This window comes from Hippopotamus amphibius, chromosome 4 (assembly GCF_030028045.1).
Source record: "Hippopotamus amphibius kiboko isolate mHipAmp2 chromosome 4, mHipAmp2.hap2, whole genome shotgun sequence".
Lineage (NCBI taxonomy): Eukaryota > Metazoa > Chordata > Mammalia > Artiodactyla > Hippopotamidae > Hippopotamus > Hippopotamus amphibius.
This window is the reverse complement of record NC_080189.1, coordinates 174,451,203-174,466,940: the sequence shown is the minus strand read 5'-3', so window position 1 is coordinate 174,466,940 and position 15,738 is coordinate 174,451,203. Positions and strand designations below refer to the sequence as shown.

Below are 15,738 nucleotides of genomic sequence, written 5' to 3'. Positions count from 1 at the left end.
CACAATGACTGAAAGACATCATCATCAACTGAACTGCACTGTAAGAAATGTTAAAGGAATTAGTTTAGGTAGAAGGAAAATATGAACCTGCACAAAGGAACAAAGAACACTGGAAATCATAACTATATTGGTGACTATATCCGTTTTTCCTCATTATTAAAATGTCTTTAAAAGATAACCCACCATTTCAATACGAATAATCATCCTGTAGCATTGGGTTTATAATCTATATAAAAGTATAATGTATGTAATAAGAAAATAAGGACTGGAAAGAGAGAAACGGAAGCATGTACTAGTAACGGTGTTATGCTGTATGTGAATTAGTATAATATTATTTGAAGTGGACTGTGATAAATGAAACCTTAAAGCAATCACTGGCAGTTATCCTCGGAGACTTCCATACCCTGTTTCAATAAATGACAGAACAAGTCGACAGATGATCAGTAAGGATACAGAAACCTTGGAACAACACAATCTACTAATTTTACCTAGTTGATGTTTATATGTCACTCCACCCAACAACAGAATATACATTATTTTGAAGATTCTTACCAAGATTGACCATCTTCTGGGCAAGAAACAAATTTCAACAAAATCGAAAGCTTTCAAATGTGTTCTCTGACCTCTGGCAGGGATCCCCAAGACCACCCTCAGGTCAGTGATTTGCTAGAAAGACTCACAGAACTCAGAAGATCTGTCATACTATGGTTACAGTTTATTACAACAAAAAGCTACAGATAAAAATTAGTAAAGCCAGAAGGTGCATAGGGCAGAGTCCAGAAGTGCCAGGCTCAAGATTTGCCATCTTCTCGCAGTGGGGTGATATGGACAGTACTTAGTTCTCCCAGCAACGATGTGGGACAGCAGTAATGGTTTACTACCACCCAGGGAAGCTCCCTCAGGCCATCGTGTCCAGGGTTTGTATCGGGGTCAGTCATGTAGGCAAAGAATGCCCATGGAATGTAACTATTCAGTCTCTAGTCTCTCTAGAGGTCAAAGTGGTATAGTGTGGCCTAAGACCTACACCATAAATCACATTCTAAGTGTAACTATCTGGTGTGGCCTGAGACCCCAGATTTACAAAGACACTCTTATCAGGTAGGCTGTTCCAAGGGCTTAGAGCTTTTCTCCCAGCTGGTCAAAGGCCAGTCCTTCAGAATGTGCAATTTGAACATCTCAAGTCTGTTTAGCCCTTTACTACACAGACCATAATGGAATAAATTTAGAAATCAATAACAGAAAGATCTTTGGACAGTCCCTGAGGGTTTGAAAACTAAATAACACACTTTTAAAGAAGAAATCAAAAGTTCAATTAGAAAGTGCTGTGAACTGAATGAAAATAAAAACACAAGGTATCAAAATTTGTAGGATACTGCTAAAGCAGTACTTGTGAGAAATTTGTCACACTGTGTCTATAGTAAGAAAGGATAAAGATCTCAGATTTATACTTTGGCTTCTACCTTGAGATACTAGAAAAGGAAGAGAAAATTAAGCCCGGTGTATGCAGAAGAAAGGAAATACTAAAGATCAGAGCAGAAATAAGTGAAGTAGAAAACAGGAAAATAATAGAGAAAAATCAGTGAAACCAAAATCAATGAAATCAAAAGTTCTTTATTGAGAATTTCATCAAAGCTGATTAACCATTAGCCAGACTGTTGAGGATAAAAATAGAGGACACAAATTGCCAAAAACAGGAATGAGAGAGATGTCACCACTGGAGGTGACAGCGTGGTCACTCTCAGCTCCCAGGCACACTGTCCTCAGCTGTTGGCTCCCTGTGGATGGAAGTGGTTTCTCCTTCCCGTGCAGTACAAGCATCTCCTGTCACCTTCTACAGCCTGGAGGGACTGTTGCTGTTTGATGAGAGCACCCTGGAGGAGGCCATTCTCAGAGTGACGCACAGGAGGCTCTGGGTCACTTGCCAACGTGTGGTGTGTCTGGTCCCCTCTCTGCCGTGGTGTCCACTCTAAAAGTCAGCAGCTCACTTGATAGGTGTTGCTTGGGAGGCCCAAGACCTGGGTTCTGATTCCTGTTGTGTTCTTAACTGCCTGTCAGGTTTTGGGCAAGTCACTCACTTTACCATGCGGTTCTCGGCTTTTTCGTCTGTAAAATGAGTGGGGGGTGGGGGGCGAAGGGGAAGCTGGGACGAAGTGAGAGAGTAGCATAGACATATATACACTACCAACTGTGAAATATATAGCTAGTGGGACGCTGCTGCATAACTCAGGGAGATCAACTCGCTGATGGGTGATGCCTTAGAGGGGTGAGATAGGGAGGATGGGAAGGAGTCACGGGAGGGAGGGGATACGGGGATATATGTATAAATACAGCTGATTCACTGGGTTGTATAGCAGAAACTGACACAATAGTATAAAGCAATTATACTCCAATAAAGAGCTTTAAAAAAAAAGTGAGTGGGTTTTCCAGGGACTTGCTCTGGCCCCTCCCAATTGCAGACCCTGACTGTCCGTGTCGAAGCTCCTCTCACACCCTTCCCTGAAGTGCACGTGTGAATGTGTGTTTCCCTGTATCCCAGGGCACTTGACGCAGCAGAAGCCCTCCCCACGGGGCTCCCCCTCTGCCCCCAGTTGTAGGTGGAGACCCGGAGCCGGACGTGCCTGCTTGTCGCCCAGGACAGGGGCGGAGGTTGGTGCTGGGTTCAGGCAACCACTGCTTCTCTCAGCATTGTTAATTTTTCAGTCTTTCATGTTTTCATATCCCATCCCAGCCCTGAACTCTCTCTTGGCAAAGATTAACTCCTCCATCTCCAAAGAAGTACCCACACAGCAAAAGTTCTGGGTATTTTCTTGGCCTGGAACTGAGAGGGGGTCTGGGGTGTTGTCGTTACTGCAAAACTCTATGGCTGAGAATTGGAAGATTTTTTCCTGGTAACTGAGACTCCTGAGAGCACTTAGAAATGTTTTATGTTCAATCGATTAAGTGTACATTTTGGGACAGAAGATATCCTTTACCCGGTATTGTGCTGTGAGCCCAGCTGTACTTACAGTTCTTTAAGAACCTTGAGACATAGTTGAATGAGAAGTTCTGTTAGGTCTGAATGGGATCATGGTGAAGTACCTGATCAAATTCTCCACCTGGGTATCAAGGTCAAATGGTACTTTCTGTATATTTAGGGGCCTCCTTCATCTGTAACTTATGGGTACTCTTTTTGGTGCTCCGTTTTGATGTTCCATTTTGTCTTTAGAGAGGGTGGGGAGAATCTGCCTCGCTAACAGTATCTGGCCCTCTAGAGCAATATTAAAAAATTAAGCCCCATGAAAAACAACTCACCCAGTTTTTGCATGTTGATTTTTTTTTAGGACTTTGTTTAGAGAAGTTGCCTATTTCTTCTTCTACCAGTAATCTCCATGTGGACCGGGAACAGGATGTCATCACCTGTTATGAGAAGGCGGGGGACATTGCACTCCTGTACCTCCAAGAGATAGAAAGGGTAAGTGAGGACCATGTGTTCGTTCAGTTGATAATTTTTTTAAATTTCAAATCAGATCGCACAGAACTGTGGTCAGCCTCTGGAAGCCTTCAACTTGTCTGTCTCTGGGTGCAAAGCTTTGCTTCTATTCTTCAAGGCTATGGAGAATGTGGTGGTGAGTGTTTGGGAAACATTTTAACATCCTCTGAGCAGAAATGACACTATGCCTCTATTTATACCCTCCGTGCCCTGAAGCTGGCTAACCATTCCTGTTCTCACAGGCAAAACAGGTTGAGTTTCATTTGTGCTTGCGTGGACTACGTACCAACATACGATGCATCTGCAGTTTGGGAGGCTTTGCCTCAGTGATCATGCCAAAGGTCTGCTGGGGACTCCCAACCAGCCTGCTTGGAGGAGGTTGTGTATCCCCAAGACCATCTGGGGTGGTTTTCTCCCAGCAGTCGGCGGTCTGCCTCTGCTGTGGAGGATGAAAGCAGCAGTGATCAGAGGGCCATCTGAGCAGAGAAGTGTGAGCAACGGGCCCTGAGCTCACACCCGCAGGCAGAGGACGTTGAAGGCTGGATGGGGCTCAGGAGGTGTGGGCAACTTGTCTGTTTAGAAGGATCACTGTCTTTGGCTCTGCTCTTTACTAAGTTACTTCCTTCACTTCTCAGCCTCAATTTTCCCATGTGTAAAAGGAGCAGAATAATGGTTCCTACTTCATGGAGTTCTTGTGGGGATTGTAAAAAGTCGTGTAAATAAAGGCACTTAGCCCCTATTCAGGAACATATTGGATTCTTGGTAAATGACACTCATTTTTACTAATAACAACAGCTCCTAGGCGTGTCTGCCTCTCGCAGAGCAGAGCTTCCCGGTGTTCTAACCAAAGCTCCATCCTGATGTTTCCCCCTGCAGACCCAGAGGTGTGTCCTGTGAGGTTATTCGAAATGATTAGAAATTCTGTGAGACTTTGAAAATGGTCAGAACTTCGTTTCCCATCAACTTATGGGTTCTCTGTTTCCTTAAGGAGTAGAATAGAGAGGGACTACCCAAGTCTTGACCCGTTTTTGTTATGAGTGTACAGGCTGGAAGTAATTTCTCTCACAAATCTTTTTTGTAGCATGTTGATGTGTGTGGCAAGGGTCCGAATTATCTTTCAAGGGGAGGAAGAGTAGGGTGAGAGCCACGGAGAAGCGGTGGAGAGGATGCTGGGCGTGGTGTCCGGCCTGGCCCACAGCAGGATGGATTATACGCCGTGGTTCGCGATGTCTAGGAATTCAGGAAGATATTTGGCTGTCTTGCCAAAATGTTGTTCTATCAGAAGTCTGTTATGAGAAAGGAATTATTTGTTATTCAGAATTTATGGTACGATTTTTAGAGACATGATCATGCAGCTTGCTTTTAAAATCCACATGATTTTCACGGAAAGCCAGTGCTGGTCAGCAGAGAAGTCTGCTTACCCCAGCCAAGCTGTTCTTGTGGACCCCACGGTCCTTGCCACTTAGGGGACCTTATTTTGCACTTTACGCTCTGTTGTCACGTTGGGGCCGCCTTTTCCTGGCTGGGAGAAAGGAGGTTCATCTGTTGTGTGTGTCTTTAATGACGTGGGAATTAGCAGATCTGAATGTACTTCCTGTTGTGTTCCTTTATAACCACCTATTCACCACTGGGTTCTTCAGCCAGACCATCCAGGAGACTCTCATAATCATAGGATTCAAAATAAATATTTTTCGTGGTTTTGAGGAAACAGTGAACATAGGATGTTAGATTCTGAGAAGAAAATGGAGGCCCAGAAAGGGACAGCCCAAGGACACACAGGAAGTTAGGGCCAAAGCTAAGATTAGAACTCAGCTCTTCTGACACCTAGTTCAGCATCACTTATTTCATTATCCTGGGCCGCTGCCAATAAATGTGGAACCCTGCGGTTTCTTACACCCTTGCATATAGAAAGTGCTCAATAAGTGTTTGCCGAAGCAAGCCATAGCTCTTAGTATCGCGGGGAAGCAGCCTCACTCAGCATATGGTTCAATTTCAGGGTATGTGTTAGATGACTTTCACATTTCTGGCTCTGATTTTCCAGTATGAGTTTTCCTTCATGGGAAACCACTTTGGGCCTCCCCAGATCCAGGAAGCTGGGATATGAGCAATGAGAGAGACTGAGTGAATGAAACAACTGTTTTGACTGTAGTAGATGCTCAAGAAATTATTTGTGATTAATGAGAAGTCTAGGGGGAAAATGACCTTCCTTACAGGACCACTGAGCTTGGGGAAAGTTCAAGGGTGTTTATGAGACAAGACAATGGGGGCCATGCAGAACAAGATACCTGTTTCCCCCACACCCCCTTTTTTTTTTCTTTTAACTTAAATGACTTTTAAGAATTATGCTAAATTGAAAACAAATGTTAGGAAAATAAAATCTGAAGGAAGTAAAAGACTGGGGCAACTTAGGTAAATAGTGATTTGCTTTTCTGAGCAGGCAGCCCTTTCAAGTAGAAACCCCCACACACTCTGTTCCTGTGTTTGTTCTGCTGGGCAAAGGCAGTCTTTCAGTGGTTTCCCCCTCGTTTCCCAACCATTCTATACCAAAGAAACTTCTGTTTGTTAGGACCTTTTGGCATTTTATTTATTGGTGTTGGCTCTTAATGTCATTCACTAGCAGGGATAAGATTCGAGGCGAACTGTTGAGCACAGCTTGGAGAATTGTGGAAAATGTTTTTTCATCATCTGGAACCATCGGTCTGTGTTTCGGATGCAGTCTCATCTGAGTTTCTCTAAAATTGGATATGTTTAGCGACGTTAGTGTTGTTTGTTTCCTGAAGGGCAGGGGCTCTTCAGAAAGGGGGCTGACCTTGGCTTCCCCTCCAGGCAGCTAACTTAAGCTATGAGAGGCAGCAGGGCCCGGGGGTTAAGTGACGCCAGCACTGGGACCCTGGCCTTGCCAGCTCTTAGCTGTGGGACATCGGGCGAGTTACTCAGCCTCCCTGTGCTACCTCTGAATCCTCAACTGTAAAATAGCAATAACTATTGCTCTGAGGCTGCTGTGAGCATAAAATGGGTTAACTCGTGCACGTTTAACTCCCAGTACACGTTCAGCACACAGTAAATGTTCGTTTTGTTGTCCTTGTCTGTCACCTGGCAGTGGAATCTTTCCTAACCTTCGAAGATTTCAGATAGTTAGATAAAAACATGGAGTATTTTAAACATGTTGTTTTACTAAAAGTGTTAAATAATTTAAAAGAGGTATTTATGGAGTAATTTTTTCAGGAGAATTTGGTTTTCTGTTTCTTGCCTGGAAGCTTAATGGGACAACATCTTGCCTGGAGACCCCCTGTCATATCTGGGTTCTGAATCTCTGTTCACCCCAGCTGTTTGACCTTGGTCCAATCGTTTATAGTTGTGTGCTTCAGCTTTCCATTTTCGTGGTGGGGTTAATACTGCCTGACTTGTCTGAGGAAGAAAACCAGTGAGCCACGAGTGTTTTCCACCTGGGATGACAGAAACTTTCCATGTACTAGTATCCCTCCTTGTTCCAAATGTGGAGGCAGGGCCAAAGGAAATTTGAATACCTGAAAGCCGTGTGCAGTGAATATTTGTTTAGTGTTGTCCTTGTTACATTAGGGTCACAGAGACATCTACTAATAATTTTCTCTGATAGTTTGTTCTCTGAAGGGGAATAAAAGATACCTCCAAAACTGTGCATATTGAATAATTCAATCAAGTAAATCAAATTAGAATAGCTAGACATGACATAGGTTGGCCTTGATTAGTTTATCTTTGGATGGTGGCATTACGCCAACAGTAATAAAGTTATCTGCCCCACAGGGAGCTTCTAGAGGTGCAATGATAGGAATAAAGATGACTTCATCCTCAACTATCATAATATGAGCCCTGCTTTTGGCAAATGAAATCATCCTGTCTCTGTCCTTTGCATGCACCAACCAACCAGCTAGTTGTGGCTTTCTTGGGCAGAAGTTGTGCCAGGGTGGAACTTTACCTTCTGCTGACAGTTCATTCCTTTACACCCTATTTTAGAAAAGAAGTTAATGCTAAATTATGGGACACCCATAGATTTTTTTTTTTAATAGGCTGTTTTAGCGCTAACATTTTAAGAAGAAACAACTGGTGCCTGAATGTTGCAGGGCCCACCCCCCTCTGGTGTTCAGGAGTTGTTCACTGGTCATCATGGTCAGTCCTTGAGTGGACTGTGTTATGTCCTCCCCACAGAAAGAACTCGCAGTGTCACAGCTGAGGTGTTGGATTCACAACTGGTTTAGATTAAGGTTACTGTGTGTCTTGAACTCAAAACAGATGTCCTAGGAAAAGTACTTGGTGCTGCTGACACGGAAGGCAGGATGTGACCCTGGAGGTCCATGTGTCTGTGCTTTTGACTCTGAAATGTGAGACCATAAGGAAAAGATGGGTCCTCCCTTCTCTTCTCCTTCCCAGTCCCTGCCTTTTCACTCCAGCCGAAGCAGCAGGTTATAGGTCATGGCTTAATGTAGTACATCTGAATAAATTACTTCTTTAAAGAAATGTTAAGAAACTGACTGGCCAGGATGTTGCTCTGACTTTGAGCCTGCCATCTGAGTGGCTGGGAGAGGAGGCTATACCACACTTAAAACTGAGTTAGAAAAGCCTAGAAACCAGAAAAGAACAGTAGCTTATTTTAATTTTTGTACATTCTTGGTCAGTCTTTTCCCTCATAGTTTTATAGCATTAAAAGATTCTCTGCCTTTTTTCACTTAATATTACATCAAAACTTCAAAGTGTTGTCATGGCTATATAATATTTTATCAAGTGGGTGGCCTCTGTGATATAATTCACTTGTAGTTGGGTATAACCTGTTTTTATAGTGCTGTGATGCCAGCTTCCTTCAGGTAGCCTTTCCCTTGCTTTGCCTTGTTTCCTAAGGACAAATTCCCAGAAGTGGGGACATTTTTAATATTCTCATTACTACATATTGCATCCAATTGCTTCCTACGAGTCATACTAACATCTTCTACCTTTGGCAGTACAGGAGGGTAGTGGCTGCTTTGCAATCTTGACAAGGTTGCATTTGTTTCAAAGTTACCGTTCTGATTTGCGAAAAGGGTACTTTGCAGTTTTGGTCTGCATTTCTTTGATTATCAGTCAGGTTGAAATTTTTTCCTTCTATTTGCTTTACTAGCTGTATTTCTTTTTTAAAATCACAGCATTATTGAGATATAATTCACATGCCATAGAATTTACCCATTTAAAGTATTCAATTCAGTGGTTTTTAATATAGTCACAGAGTTGTGCAACCATCACCAATATTAATTCCAAAACATTTTCATCACCCCCAAAAGAAACCCTGTACCCATTAGCAATCACTCCCCATTTACCTCCAACGTCTCCAGTCTCTATAGATATGTATATGCTGGACATTACCTATAAATCAAACCATACAACATGTGGTCTTTTATGACTGGCTTCTTTAGCCTAGCATAATGTTCTCAAGATTCATCCATGTTGCAGCATGCATTGGTATTTCATTTCTTTTTGTTGCCAAATAATATGCCATTGTACGGATATACTACATTGTGTTTATCCATTCATCATTTTATCAGTTATCATTTGGGTTGTTTCTACTTTGGGCTGTTATAATAATGCCGCTATAAATATTTGTGTGTAAGATTTTGTGTGGACAAATGTTTTCATTTTTCTTGAGTATATTCCTGGGAGTGGAATTGCTGGGTCATATGACAACTTAATGTTTAACCTTGTTCTATTTCTTTTTTGTCTGTTTATACTTTCTCTCTGGTTTTTGGATGTAATATTATTCTTATAATTTGAATAAAGCTTTTATACCATAAATATGTTAACCCATTATTGTGTTTGCTCTAGACTTCCCAATCAGTAATTTTCCATTTTTAAATTGTTCATAAATTTTAAATCTATTTTATATATAGTAGTCGAATCTGATTATCTTTTTATTACATTTACTTCATTGTTTTAAAGCTGAAATTTTCTCTAGGATTTAAAAAGTTTTCAACCATTTTCCATTTTTTTATAAAAACAACTTTTAAGTTTCAAATCTTCTTGGAGAGATTTATTTGGTGTGTGATATCAGATATGACTAAATTAATGCTTTCCTCAAATTTCAATACCACTTTAGATTATCTTATCTTTCTTTTTTCATATTTTCTGTTATGTATTTTGAGTCATTTCATAAAATTTTAGACACAACAGTAATTTCTGACTTTCCTATTTTGCTCTGCTAACCTCACATTGCTGCAGTATGACACTATTAGTAAGTTCTTCTTTTTGATATGTTTTAACATGTGAAAGGATTAGTAACTACGTATTTTTGGAATATCCTTTATCCTTTTCTGTTGATACTTCTAGATGCATTTTAGAATAATTTTATTGAGTTCTAGAAAAATCCTATTGGGATTTGGTTGAATTTTTATTAACACTATACATTGGTTTGGAGAATTATATTCAGTCTTACTCATCCATGACCATGATACCTCTTTCCATTTTGCAAGACTTTTTGTTTTACAGACTTCAGCAAATGTATTGTATGCCCAGGTAATTTCTATTTGTATTGCTTTGCATATAGGATCGTTTTGTTTCATTGTATTTTCACATATGGCCATGCTTTGGTTTTTTAAATTCAATTAGAAAAACATTTAATGAGTGCCTTCCTTGTTCTGCACACTGTGGTTGACATCAGGGGTGCTAGAAGGAATAAGCCACAGAGCACGTCCTTAGGAAACTTACTGTTTTCTGAGGACACAGGTCCCTAAACAGTGTGTGGGCTGCTTTGGTGGGGAACGCTCATAGAGGATTTTGCAAGCCCAGAGAAGGGTCTTGGACCCGTGTGGAAGTTCAGGGATGGCTCCTGGAGGAGACGACAAATGAGCTGAAAATTGAAGGCCGACAAGGATAGCAATACAGCACGATCAGCCACAGTACTGTACTCCTCTATGAAAACACTGTTGATTCTTCTCATTTTTCTAAGAATATGAACATGTGGCAGAGAAATGATTTTTGTTGTTACTCTTTCTTCCTTTCTAATATTTTTCCATCTTATCTCTCTTTTATGCCCTATCTCCAGTCTTCTGTAAAACAATGTTAGTATAAAAGCGGTGGAAAGTATCCTTATTTTGTTCCTACTTGAAGGTGATACTTTAATATATCTCCAGTAAGGATTATAATGGTTACATGTTCCTTAAGTTCCTCATTTACAGTTCATAACAATTATGTAGTCATATATTATTATCCCCATTAATCAGATGGAAACAGTGAAGATCTGAGAGATCAAAGGAGTTGTCCTAAGTCCACACGTGGTGAGGACTGTCAGAACCAGACCTTGAACCTGGGCCTTTTGACCTGAACTCTTTGGACCCTGCCCACTTGCTATCACGCTTCCTCAGGCATCGGGTGTGTGCTTTTGCCAGAGCAGGTTGTACTTGTTAAGGATACTTGTTGGCAGTCCTCTCACAGGGAAGTGTTTATCCACAGGACAAGTGGTGGCTTCGACACTGCCAAGCAATGCTCCTGCCCAGGCCCATGTGTTAGAAGCTCTTTGTGAGGGAGGGATTACATCCAAGACACTTAGACTTCAGGGCAAACTCTGAGCTAAGCTATTCCCTCTGTGTCCCCCTTGCATTTTTACCATCCTACCTCATCCTGGCAGCCCTGACCTCTGTCTTCGTTTGCTTCATCCTGAAAGCAAACTAATAGGACAAAGGGAGAGGAGCTGGACTGCAGACTCAGGTAGACCTGAGTCTCAACACCAGCCCTAACACTCGTTAGCCATGTGATTTGGGCAACTTGCTCAGTGGAGCAAAGTCTCAGTGTCCTCTTCAGTAAGGAGAGGGTAGCAGTGTGCATCTCGGTGGGTCTTTGTGGGGGAATAAATGAGATAGCCTATGTACCTACGTAGTTCCTAATGCATAATAAGTTTTTTTTTTATTGCCTTTTTCCCTGCATGTCTTATTGGTCCTGCAAATTTATTCATTTATTCATGTACTATGTATTTTATTCATTTACCACTTTTACTATGTATACTGAATGCTTACCCTGCACCAGATATGGCGTTAGACACTGGATATGTTAGTAAAGGAAACAGATGTGGCCCCTAACTTTGCAGAAGTTGCAGCACCATGGAGGGAGACAGCCAATAATCAAGTGAAAAATACATTGGTAAATGCAATGAAGGAATAGAATAGGATGCTGTGAGAGGGAATAATAGAGGCAGGCCTACTTTATGTTAGTGCTCAGGGAAGGCCCTTCTGAGAAGTGATAATCACACTGACACCTGAGAGGTGAGAAAGAACATAAGAGTAACACGATCCAGATTGTGTTTAAAAAAATTATTCAGGCTGCTTGTGGAGGGTGGAAGGGAATTTAAGGAGTAAGAGAAGATGTGGAGACTATTTAGGACACTATTGTAGAAATCTAATAGGAAGTGATGGTAGCTTTGATGAAAGCTATGGTTGTGGAAATGGATATATAGAGACATTTGAGAAATAATTAGGAGGGAAGAAGTAATAGATTAGATGTGAGAGAGTGTCAAGGTGTCAAGGCTCACTTCCCAGTGTTTGATTTGGGCAGCTGGCTCTACATTACAGTCACCCCTTGTATCTCTGGGGGATTAGTTCCAGAATCCCCTGTGAATACCAATAACTGCAGATGCTCAAATCCCTCATATAAAATGGCATAGTACAGTCGGCCCTCCGTATCTACAGATGCGGAACCCATGGACACAGAGGGCCATCTGTATTTATTAAGATGGGGTGATAATAGAGGCTTCAGTTTTGGACTGAACCTGGACTCCTGGGAGTGTATCATAGGATGGAAGATAAATGGCTCTTGTCCCAGGAAGGCATTCTAGGAGCTGGGAGGGAGATGCCCAGAAGGGGGCCGTTGAAGCTGAGCCCCATCCTAGAGGTTCTGGTGTATAGACCCTTCCACTGGACCAGGAGAACCAAGAATTTCCCCCTTCCACCACCAGCCACACAACAAACACAGCACCAAGTATTATGTAACAGCAGAATACTACTGGGAATGGGGCATGAATGCAGAGAGAGAATCCCTCTGCAGCACAACCATACAGAGACTGCTAAAAACTGAGGGTGGAATAGAAACACTGAGGAAAACCCTCTGGCATCCCAAGCACAAGTCAGCAGCCCAATGCTGGAGGAATTTGAAGCCTTTGGTGCATTGGAGGTAACTATAGAAACAGTAAAACCCAGCGCTAGCTTAACTACTGACTAGGTTGCCTCAATCCCCTGCACTTAGGACCTGTTAATAGAAAAGGGGTATGCATTTTCAAGTGTAAATAGTATTTACCTCAGTTTATTTCTCTCTACACAATTGTCAACAATAAATAAAAAATTATAAGATACATATATATACACACACAAACAGGAATAAACAAACCACTGTGAAGAGCAGTAATCCAAACCAAACCCAGAAATGACCCAGGTATTGGAAATATCAGACAGGAACTTTAAGATATCCATGAATTATATGTTAAAGAATATTGTGGAAAAGATATGCAACATGCTGGAACAGATGGGAATCTCAACAAGGAGAGGGAAACTATTTTTAAAAAGCATAATTGAAATGCTAGAAATAACAAAACATGATATAAAAGATGAAGAAGTTCTTCAATAACTTATTTGAAGACGACACAGCTAAGAAAAAAAACTTTCATTTGAAGATAGGTTAATAGAGATTATTCAAAAAGAAAATAAAAAAGAGTGGGGAAAAAAACAGAACAGTGCATCCAAGAGCTATGGGAAAAAATACATGTATTTGGTTCCCCAAGAGGAGAAGAGAGAGAAACTGGGACAGAAGAAATATTTGAAGAGAAAATGGTTAAGAAGTTTTCCGAATTACTGAAACACAGCAAAGAATCTCAGATTCAAGAATCTCAGAGGACCCCAAGCAGGATAAATAGAAACACACACTTAGGCAGGTCATAGTTAAACTGTTGTAAATCAAAGACAAAAGTCTTGAAGGCAACCAGAGAGAAGGAAATTTTAAATACAGAAGAATAAAGTTAAGAGTTATGGAAGACGTATCATCAGAAGATGATGTACAAATTAGAAGACACTGGAAAGACAAAATAAAGGCTCTTTTAGAACAAACAAAAGTTGACAGAATGCATTGCCAGCACACCTGTACGACAAGAAATGTTAAAGAAAAATGCAGAAGAAAATACAGACCCACACAGTGAAATCAAGAGCATCCTAAGTGGTTACAATGAGGGTAAATACAAAAGACTGTCATGTTTAATTTCTTTAGAAGGTAATAGACTGCCTAAACCAAAAATATTAACAGTGTATTGTGGGATTTATAATATAGAAGTAAAATGTGTGGTAACAATAGCAGAAAGGGTAGGGGAAGAAATAGAAGTATACTGTTATAAGGTGTTTGTAGTATATATGAATTGGTGTAGTATTATTTAGAGATAGACTGTGATACGCTAAAGACCTGTATTGTAAACCCTAAGGCAGCCACTAACAAATAAGAAAAAAAGAGACATAATTAACCAGTTGACAGTAGAAATTAAATGGAATCATCAATCCAAAAAAAAAAGCAGAAAGTAAGAAAAAAGGAACAAAGAACATATGCGACAATAAAAAAACAACTAGCAAGATGGTTCCAATCATGTCCATAATTACATTAAATGTAAATTGTCGAAGCACCCCAATTTAAAGGCAGAGATTTTCAGACTGGACAAAAAAGTGAGACCTAACTATATACTATCTACAAGAAAACGATTTAAATATTAATACATAGGTAGATAAAAACTAAAATTACACACTATGAAAACAATAATCAAAACAAAGTTAGAGTGGCTATCTTATGTCATAAGGTAGAATTGGGAACAAGGGATATTATAGGAGATAAAAGGGAGTTATGTAATAAAAGGAGTCAATTCATCAAGACATTATAATCCTAAAAGTATGTATCCCTAATAATAGAGCTTCAACGTATATAAAACAAAGTGTAGAAAAGAGTTTGTGACGTTAAATGTTGGTCGTAGAAAAGAAGGAAAATTTCAGATCAGTGATCTACATTTCCAACCCAGGAAACTAGAAAAAGATGAACAAATTAAAGCCAAAATAAGCAGAGGGAAGGGAATAATGAAGATTAGAACAGAAATCAGTGAAGTAGAAAACAGAAACCGTAGAGAAAACTAGTGAAACCAAAAATGGATTCTTAGAAAAGATCAATAAACTTTGTGTAAGCTATTAATAAGATGAACAAGAATAAAGGAAAGAAGACACAAATTATCAATACATAGAAAAAATGAAGCACTGCTATAGACCTATAGACATTAAAGGGTGTAAGGGAAAATCATGACCAACTTTATGGCAATAAACTTGATCATTTGTAGAAACTAGACAAATTCCCTGGAACACACAAAGTACCAAAGCTCACTCAAGAAAGAACAGATAACTCAAATATACCTCTATGAATTAAAGAAATTGACTTTTATCATTAAAAACCTTCCCATAAAGAAAACTACAGGTCAGTTTGGTTTCTTTGGTGGACTCAATAAAGAGAAATTCAATTTAAGGGAGAAATGAGGCCAGCACATAAAAGCTCTCAGAAAACAGAAGAGGAGTAAAACACTCCCTAACTAATTTTATGATACCAATATCTCTTATGAATATAGATGCAAAGATCCTGAACAAAATACCAGCAAACTGAATCTAATAGCATAGAGAAAGAATTATATACCACGATCAAGCGAGATTTATTTCAGAAATGCAAGGTTGATTTAACATATCGAAATCAGTTAATGTAATACCACATATCAGTAGAATAAAGGACAAAAACCACATGATAATAACAAGCTCAGTAGATGCAGAAAAGACATTTGGCAAAATCCAACACTCCTCATGATAAAAACACTCAACAAACTAGGAATAGAAGTAAATAAAAATTTTTTTAAAAAGTTAACATCCTCAACCTGATAGAAGGCATCCATGAAAACCCACATCTAACAACATATGTATTGGTGAAAGAGTGGATGCTTTCCTTACAAGATCAGATTAAGCAGGAAAAAGAAATAAAAGGCATGGGACTTCCCTGGTAGTGCAGTGGTTAAGAATCCGCCTGCCAATGCAGGGGACACGGGTTCGAGCCCTGGATCTGGGAAGATCCCACATGCTGCAGAGCAGCTAAGGCTGTGTGCCACAACTACTGAGCCTGTGCTCTAGAGCCCATGTGCCACAACTACTGAAGCCCTCGAGCCTAGAGCCCGTGCTCCACAAGAAAAGCCACTGCACTGAGAAGCCTGCACACTGCAACAAAGAGTA

At 40.4% G+C, this 15,738-nt stretch overlaps 1 protein-coding gene across 4 annotated transcripts in view; it reads left to right on the top strand.

The window, feature by feature from the left end:
• The window catches only part of TTC7B (tetratricopeptide repeat domain 7B), a 240,891-nt gene that overhangs the window by 54,518 nt on the left and 170,635 nt on the right, over positions 1-15,738 (top strand). For all 4 annotated transcript variants that reach the window (XM_057733137.1, XM_057733136.1, XM_057733135.1 and 1 more), the window contains exon 4: positions 3,321-3,451. In XM_057733137.1, the coding sequence (XP_057589120.1) occupies positions 3,321-3,451 (131 nt within the window). The remainder of the gene's footprint in view (positions 1-3,320; positions 3,452-15,738) is intronic.